General features: G+C 49.2%; 1 protein-coding gene across 1 annotated transcript; it reads left to right on the forward strand.

The window, feature by feature from the left end:
• The first annotated feature begins 2,087 nt into the window (after positions 1-2,087).
• NFKBIA (NFKB inhibitor alpha) lies at positions 2,088-5,736 on the forward strand. The gene is made up of 6 exons (XM_032112855.1): positions 2,088-2,406; positions 2,728-2,836; positions 3,339-3,549; positions 4,036-4,124; positions 4,244-4,504; positions 4,985-5,736. The coding sequence occupies exons 1-6, from the start codon at positions 2,183-2,185 to the stop codon at positions 5,030-5,032; spliced, it is 942 nt and encodes a 313-aa protein (XP_031968746.1). The 5' UTR covers positions 2,088-2,182; the 3' UTR covers positions 5,033-5,736.
• Positions 5,737-9,015: the final 3,279 nt, after the last annotated feature.

Genomic DNA, 9,015 nt, shown 5'->3' on the forward strand with positions numbered 1-9,015 from the left:
CAGAGAAGCAGATAGGAGGAGATTAATTTGTTAATTAAATTTCCCCTGCCAATTTACATTAAAAACGGGGAACTGTTTCAAAAAGCTTACAAAACTTTCATAACCTTTAACTTAAAAAAGAAAGACTTGTATGGCTTTTTTCTAAAACTGCCCAAAAGCACCACTGGGTTGTCCCAGGCCAAGTGATGAACACTGAAAAGAAGCCCAGGAATGGCACAGCTGGGCTGAAAATTAGAAACATCTGCTCACAGAAAGCCAGGCATTCTTCCTCTCCTCTGGCTCTTCCTTTCATCTTTGGATTTTCTCATAAGTTCTTGTTCAAAGGGATGCCATCCCATGGGAAAATGACAAAAGGAAAAAAAGCACAGACACTGTTACTCAGCGAGGCCAGCAATAGTTGCAAGAGAAGAAAAATTCTTCCTGGGAATCCCCTACATCTGAGAAGCAGAAGCAAAAATTCACCAGGAAAAAATTCAGTGCTGTCAGCCCTGCAGACAGACAATGCCTTTTATCCATGTGGGATCCTGCATTTATCCAGTCTTTATTTCCCACAGATGGCATGACAGCAGTAAAAAAAAAGGCAGAGAAGCGTCACTAGGAACGGCCAGAGAAAGTAAGAATAATGGCTGAAGATGTAATTTCTTCTTTAAAACATTTGTTCTGTTACAGATATGTACCCTTTGAAAGAGGCTTGTCCAGTCCTGGACCAGAACTGGATATACAGGAGTGGCTCAGAATTCTCACAGTACTGGTCCCACAGCACTGAAACAGCGCGAAAACTTACACACCAGAGATGCAAAATCCTCTAAATGCTCAGGCAACACCTGTACACTTGCAGGCGTTGTGGCAGCGTAACATCCATCATGTGCAATACTGCCTGAATCTCTCCAAGTGACACTCCCCGCCAAGCAGGGCAGACGCAGTGTACTGATGCAGTAGCAGCCTCAGCTTCGCTCTGGTGGTATTTGATTCCCTGACATTTTAGAAGGACTTCGCTGCCCTGGGCTTGTTATAAAGCTTGTTTCTAATGAGCGCTGCTTAATGACTCCTAAGGTGGTCCCTCTCATCAGACTTCAAAATGATCCTCACAAGCTCAGGGATCTGTCATTGTGCAGATTGTGGAAGAAAGAGGTGGTGTGCTACACTGCACCTCGTGGGTGATGAAGCTTCTAAGAGTGTTAATGCTTACGGCCTGGCCCTCTGGCCAGAGACACCTGTGAGGACCATACTGGGGCCTTGCAGTGCTTGAAAGCAGTCTATAAAAACAGATGGGGACAGGCTTTGTAGCTGGGCCTGTTGCCATAAGACAAGGGTTTCAATCAGAAGGAAGGTCAATTTAGATTAGATATAAGAAAGAAGATTTTTTACAACGAGGGTGGTGAAACACTGTTACAGATTGCCCAGAAAGGTGGTGGATGCCCCATCCCTGGAAAAATTAAAGGTCAGGTTGGATGGGGCATCCAGTTGAAGATGTCCCTGCTCATGGCAGGCTGGTTGGTCTAGACGGGCCTTTATTTTCTCCTAAATTCTTGTTCAAAGGAATGCCATCCCATGGGAAAATGACCAAAGCAGGAAAAACGCGCAGACACTCAGTGAGGCCAGAAACAGTTGCAAGACAGGAAAAAAAATCTTCTTTATAGGACCCTTCCAACCCAAATTATTCTGATTCTGTGATCCTGCAGCCCCTCTTACGAAATTGACAGAATGTCGGGGGAATGCAGGGTGCAATCAGGGCCAGCAGTGCCCAGCACTGAGGCGCTCCTCTGCCTTCGAGGGGCCCCGCAGCGCGCAAGGACCCGAGGTGGAGTGGGACCCCGCCGGGGAGAAGGCATCGGGAGCCCCAGGACCGGGCAGGGCAGGGAAAACCCCCCGGGGCGCGGCAGGGAAGTACCGACGGGCACGCCGGGGAAGCGAGTACTTCCCGCCTGGAAAAACGCCAAGTTCTCTCCCGGCCTGACCTCTTCCCGCCCCTCCGACGCCCCTTCTGGGCGGCCCGAGCCGCTCCGCCCTCCCTGCCAGCGCCCTCGGCGCCGAGCAGGACTAGACCCGTCGGTCGGGCTTTGACTGGCTGGAAATTCCCGTCCTCGGCGGCTCCTCCCCCGCAGAAATCCCCCGGCCGCGCTGTATATGCGAGGCGCCGCCGCCGCCGCCGCTCACTCGCAGTGCCCGCCGCTCCGCCGCCATGATCAGCGCTCGCCGCGCCGCCGAGCCGCCCGCCATGGACGGCTACGAGCACCCCGAGAAGGAGCGTCAGGGCGCCTTCCCACTCGACGACCGCCACGACAGTGGCCTGGACTCCATGAAGGAGGAGGAGTACCGGCAGCTGGTGAAGGAGCTGGAGGACATACGGCTGCAGCCCCGCGAGCCGCCCGCCTGGGCACAGCAGCTGACGGAGGACGGGGACACGTAAGTGAGGGTCGAAGACGGGGCACGGGTGGCTTGGACACGGTTGGGAACTCGGCACGACCAGTCCGGGACAGGATGTGCTGCCGGCGGGGCGGCGCCGGGCTGGGCCGCGCCGGGAGGGAAGGGAGGGGGTGCGGAAAGTCCCTGGAGCGGCGCCAGGCAGAGGCGGCTCCCGCGGCCGCGGAAAGCCCCGGCCGCGCCGAAAGCCCCGGCTTGCGACAGCCGCGCGTGACCCGGCCCGGCCCGCCGCGCGCGGGGCTGAACGCAGCGTCGGGGGGGTTAACGCGTGTCGCTTCATTACTCCTTTTCTTCCCCCTGCAGTTTTCTCCACTTGGCCATTATTCACGAGGAAAAAGCCCTGAGCCTGGAGGTGATCCAGCAGGCAGCCGGTGACCGGGCTTTCCTGAACTTCCAGAATAACCTCAGCCAGGTACTTTCACCTCGGTAGCCCCAAATCCGGATCAGCCCCTGCCACACCCACCCAGTCCCTCTGGGGAATTCCCCCCAAAAAGTCCCTTTAATTTTTTTTTTTTGTTTTATTGATGGAATCAATTGAATCAAAGCCTGCGTTCAGGAAAGTCCCCAGCTGGCTCCAGCCGGTGTTGGTACAATGCTTCCTCTCCCCCAAGAGAGTGGCATTTAACGCCCACATTTTTCAAATATGATGCAATGGGTTGCATCCCTCTTTATGGAGATGTTAATGATACCCTTCATACCAATTGACTGTTGGTTTATCCAGAGAGCCCAAAGTGCATCACTTCCAGATGAATGGGCAACTATACAACAGCTTGGGAAGCACAAAGAACTGAGATTATGGGGCGTGCTTTCGTGATTTGGCACAAATCACCAAGTGGTCAAGAGGTGTGCTGTCTAGATGTTGCTGCCAAGTTCGTGGTGTAACTTACAGTCTGCTTTTGCTCTTACGCTTGCAGACTCCTCTTCACCTGGCAGTGATAACTGATCAGCCTGAAATTGCTGAGCATCTTCTGAAGGCCGGATGCGACCTGGAAATCAGGGACTTCCGAGGAAACACCCCCCTGCACATTGCCTGCCAGCAGGGCTCCCTCAGGAGCGTCAGCGTGCTCACGCAGTACTGCCAGCCACACCACCTCCTCGCTGTCCTGCAGGCAACCAACTACAACGGTATGGGCACACTCCTGAACAGTTCATCTTGGTGTGCTGTGCTGAGGATAGGGTTGGTCTCTGGTAGATCTCAAAGGTCCCTGGAGAGGTGGAGAAGGATTATTATGCCCCATTTGAGAGTTGAGGAGCCCAAAGCATACAGCAGTGTCTGACTCTTCTAAAATGCCATTGTCTTGTAGGCCTTCTCACTGTTGATCATAGTCTCTCATGGCTTTAAATTTTGCATTTTTAGTGAGTGCCTTTGCCCTGCTCCTCCTTTTTTTGGTTGTAATAAGTTGCACTCAAACACTGGAATAAAGCCTTCAAGAAATCTTCTCAAAATCCAGCCCTTTTATTCATACTGGAAGCTGGAAAGTTCTTCTGGAAAACACCCTTTTGCTGTGAATGAATTGCAAATTTAGATACCATCCTGGCCTATCATCTTGACTTTTAAATACTGATGAGGCATTGAGTTAGAGTTACTGAAGTTTTCCCTTTGTGTTTCAGGACATACATGTCTTCATTTGGCATCTATTCAAGGATACTTGGGTATTGTTGAGTATCTGCTGTCCTTGGGAGCCGATGTAAATGCACAGGTATGTAACTTTTACCATGAATTTAACTGAGTGGTGCTTTGTAGTCTTAAGAATCAATGATGATCTGACAATGGCTCTGCCTCTCCTAACATGCTGAACCTTACGCTATTTTCACACAGGAGCCATGCAATGGCAGAACAGCACTACATTTGGCAGTCGATCTGCAGAATTCAGACCTAGTGTCGCTTTTGGTGAAACATGGGGCAGATGTGAACAAAGTGACCTATCAGGGCTATTCCCCCTATCAACTCACATGGGGAAGAGACAACTCAAGCATACAGGAACAGCTGAAGCAGCTGACCACAGCTGACCTGCAGATGTTGCCAGAAAGCGAGGATGAAGAGAGCAGTGAATCGGAGCCGGAGTTCACAGAGGATGAAGTAAGTAGCAGTTCTCATCTTTACAAGAGAATGGGAAAATCTTGTCCTGTGCAGGGTATTTTTTGGTGTCACTCTGATAGCACGCCCCTCTGGCTGTATAACAGACAGGTATACAAAAGATTATGCTATCAACAATCAGCAAAATGGCAGATGGAGCAAGCATATAAACAGAGTAGGAATAAAATGTAAAAAATAACATGAGGGAATGGAGTTAACTTCATGCGACATGGTTCTCTGGACACCATTCTGTGGCTGACACAGAAATTCATCAGAGAAAATTCAAGTTAGTGGGTGGTTTTCTCCTCCCTAGAATTTGTTTTTCTGAGTTCTGCATTAAATGGCATATGTAACCATTTTGGTGTAGAAATTTTATACACTGCTGAAGTCTGGGCATGCAGAATTTGGCTGTTATCCCAGAGTGGATATGATACTTTAAGTAATATTTTTGCATTAACAGTGTTTTGGGGTTTTTTTTTGCAGCTTATATATGATGATTGCCTTATTGGAGGACGACAGCTGACATTTTAAAGCAGAGCTGTCTCTGAAAAGAAGTGACTGTATACATGTATATGTATAGAAGAAGAACTGACTTTCTTCATTTAAAAAGAAAGTCACAATGTGGAGAGAAAAAAGAGGAGGGAAGTACTACGCTGCCCAGCGAGGAGAAGGAGCACATGATTCTAACAGGACAGTTCCAGGATCTGCCTTGTGTTTAAATAGAGGAGTGGGATGTGTAACATCAGTACAGACCTGTGATTATTCACACCACCTGATAAAGAGCCACATAGCCAATCTTCTCAGCCCTGTGAAGGTAACAGACTACACATCCAACCTGCTCATTACAGGAGGCTCTCTTGTGGCATTAAGTACTACATGGAGCAAGTGTCCTTTCATGGCAAGGTGGACTCATGCCAACACCCCTTTTCAGAGACTGCATTCATTTGCATTGGGCTGGTGGCAGTCCCTGTCCTTTCTGACTGACCTCAGCTGCTCTCAGTGGGCCATCCCAGGTGGAGGAGTCAGACCAAGGGACTGATGTCCTCTTGGCTCTTAGGCAAAAGTAGCAATAATGTTAACTGTGGGCATTGGAAAAGTGTGTTTCACACCATGTGTGTCATAATTGCTACACTTTTTAGCAACTGTATATTGTGTAAATACTGTACATTTTTTGTTTATAATTATTTTGGTACATGTGAGATATGTATTTATTAAAAAAAAGTCAGATTACCATACCTAGTCTGTGAAATGGTTCATTGCCTACCTCCCTGAGATTGTGGGAATCTATCTGGTTTGCTTTTTAAGAAACGTTTAACACCTAGTAGCCAATTGGGATCACAGTCTCAGGGGTTTTAGGTGATTCACTTTAGCAGTGGTAAGACACCTAAGCAGCTTGTAGCTCTCAGCCCTTCTGCTGCAGCTAATTTTGGAAGCAGACGTAGGTGGTGTTTCCTGCACCCGTTGCAGCAGGGGGATCGTGGGGCTGGGATTCCCCCTCTCTTCCAGCACCAGGCTGGCCACCCACTAGAGAGGGGGTTTTAGGCTGTTTTTGGCAGCACCCACCCACCTGCCCTCATGGCACCTTTTGTTCCAGCTCCAATACTTCACAACTCTTGCTGGGGGAGGTTGGAGGCTTGCAGCACAGCCCTGTGTCTGCTCACTTCTTGTTCATCACCTGGCCCAGCTTTGGTTTGAACTCTGACTCCTTTGGAATTTCCAGAGGGGATTTCTGTGAGAAGAGGGAACACGTCCTGTGAAAACGTGCTGCTGCCTCGAACCCCTGAAATTTAGGCGGGGGGGTGTCCCCACTGCAGGAGCTACAGCTCTTGTCCAGTTCATAGCAATGAAGGTGTGGCTTTAACTGCTTCAGTTACTCGTCAAGTTTCTCTCCAGCATTCAGGCAAACAGAATCACTTTGCCCAAATCCTCTGCTCCACCTCATTATCTGGTGGCAGTGCATCACAGTGCTGGACTACTTTTAGCCACAGACTTTTTAGCCTGTTCTGTGTCTGTGTAAAGGGTGGGTTGTGTAAAAGATGACCATGCCCTGTGTGTGCCATACCTCCTGGATGGAGACAGGGAGCAGCAAAGCTGCTGACGCAGGATGATGGAGCTCTGCCAGGAGTGTTGGCCAGGGGAATTCTGTGCTGCTGGCACCTGGCCCAGCTCAGGCTGTTGGAGAACACTGTGGCCCCAGGTTGCACAGGGACACCCATTCCTTTTTCTGTCCTGCTCCTCCCAAGGGGCTCTTGGCACACAACCTGCTCTAAGGAGGGTTTGCTGGTATGAGGAAGAACACCCCAGCTGCCTGTGTGTTTCCTAATTTGCATGGGAGCCAAAAGCCACTGTGGACAGGATTATATAAAATTGTCATCCTGAGTAATTTTTATTTCACTTCCACTCTCATTGCATGAGCATACCCCAGGTATATGCACTGAAACTTCCTTCTGGCAGACTTGGCCACATGTGCATTGCAAACCTGCATTTTCCAGGTGTGGGGCTGGATGAGAATCTGCCAAAGCTTTTTTCTTGTTGGGAACTCACCTTGCACTCTGACCAACCATTAAACCTGAGCTGGGAGAAGTGACTGTGGGAGTTTGCTCACTTGCTGCTACAGGTTTTTCACCAGCAAAGAATACAAAGTGCTTCCACGGCTGGAAATAGAAACTGCAGTGTTCGCCTTGCTACATTTCAGTTTCCCCTTGCAGAACAAGAGCTGGAAATGCTGTCAAGGCCCTGCAGAGGCATTCACCAGCTATAGCTATCAGTGGTCTAAAAGTCCTTGGGTACACAACTGGACCAGGTATGCAAATATTTAAATAGATACCATCTGAAGGCAAATACTTCTCATTTGAAGGCCAGAGGGATGGAGAAAAATGCAGTTATCAGTAGTACCAGGCTGGCTGAGTAGTTTCAGAGGCAGTGGTACATTCTCTGCTGCCCATTGCAGTATTTAGACAAAGTATCTAGAAAGGCACTGCTATAATCTTACAAGAATTCTGCAATGACTTAATAAATTAAGCAAATGTTCTACTGTACGAGGAAGTTTGCAGCTAAACAAATCATTGCCGAAATACCACATGCTGGTTTTGCTACTGTTTGCCTCCACCCGTCATGCAAAAGTAACCATGTAACATACCGCAGAGGAACATGAGCAGAGCAAGTAGGACAGAGATCAATGTGAGAACGTGTGTTTGCTAGCAAAATAGGTTGGGACATGTTGTGTATTTGTGCATTGCTAATGCAGGATTACTCATTGGAGAGCTTTGCCTGTCCACTAGATGATATGGGACTACTGTCCACTTTAGGACAGCCCCCTGGCACCCCCACTTTTGAACATGTGCCCTTAACTGCTGCATGTCCACCCTGCCTCTGCCCTTTCCACACCCATGCCTTTAGAAAGATCTTCTGAGAGTGGTTTTGGTGATGACCTGCCTTCATACTGTCTTCTTGGCATTCTGGCAGATACGTTGCATGGTCTCATTTGTAGGAGACAGAGCAAGAGCTCCTTATGCATTTGTTCTTCCAGTATCACTTTTTCCTTATTCAGCATGGCTCCTATTTGCAGAGCCCACTAGCTTGTTCTTGTTTCTACCAGTGCCTCCTCACACTGGTCCAGGGTTCAAAATTCACATTCAGCACCTTTGCCATGTGCCCTGTGTGGCTCTGCAAGCTTCAAGAGCATCCATGCTGCTGCAGATCGAGGTCCTGTGAAGTTCAGATTTAGTTTCCTAACTGGCCCTCTCTCCATTAGCCTCCTCACTTTTGTCAGCCCATGCCATGCCTGTGTCCTCTGCTTTTATTGCCTTTGGCACTCATATCTGCCTCTGCCTGTTCTTTTTTCCCTTCCTCCCTTTCCGCATGCCCCCCCCCACCCTTTTCACCTGCAACACCAGCTCATTCACCCGTCATTACATTACACAGCATGAAGTTACATTTTTTTTCCAGCCTTTCCCTGCTGCCCATTCTTGTAAATCTCTTTGATAATCCCACAGGGATATTCCCATACTTCCTTGTATTACAGACAAAGAACAAAACTCCTCATTTCCTCCCACACCCTCCTCTTCCTCCTTGCATTCCTGCTCACTGAAGGCCTTTCTCATCCAAACCACAACCAAGATGCCACCTTCCATGCCTTTCAACCTTCTCAGCATCAGCCCTGGACTTGTCAAGAACCTTATGGTGGTGACAGATAAAATATGGACTGCCAGGGTGGTGATGTTGGACAGCAGAGCCCAAGGCCTGATTTTTCCCCCAGTAATTTGGAGCCTTTCTCTTCCATTCCCTGCAGCTTTGGAAAGTGTAAAAAGCGAGGGCAAAAGGCAACCCCACACCTAGGGAGGCTTCGTGCTGGCTCCAGCACCAGCCTATCTGCAGTCATGAGCAGACCCCTTTCACCATCCTTTCCCACCTGCTTGTTCTGCCACTCTAGGGTTATAGTGCAGCACGCTCCTTGCACCCAGCTTGGGCTGTGTGAGCTGTTTGACGTGTAGACGTTGGTGTGTCTGCTCCCT

This window comes from Corvus moneduloides, chromosome 6 (assembly GCF_009650955.1).
Source record: "Corvus moneduloides isolate bCorMon1 chromosome 6, bCorMon1.pri, whole genome shotgun sequence".
NCBI classification, from domain to species: domain Eukaryota; kingdom Metazoa; phylum Chordata; class Aves; order Passeriformes; family Corvidae; genus Corvus; species Corvus moneduloides.

Coding starts and splice junctions, on each gene's coding strand:
- NFKBIA (XM_032112855.1), top strand. CDS start 2,183: ATGATCAGCGCTCGCCGCGCCGCCGAGCCGCCCGCCATGGACGGCTAC. Junction 2,837..3,338: donor TCCAGAATAACCTCAGCCAG/GTACTTTCACCT, acceptor TTACGCTTGCAG/ACTCCTCTTCACCTGGCAGT. Junction 3,550..4,035: donor GCAGGCAACCAACTACAACG/GTATGGGCACAC, acceptor TTTGTGTTTCAG/GACATACATGTCTTCATTTG.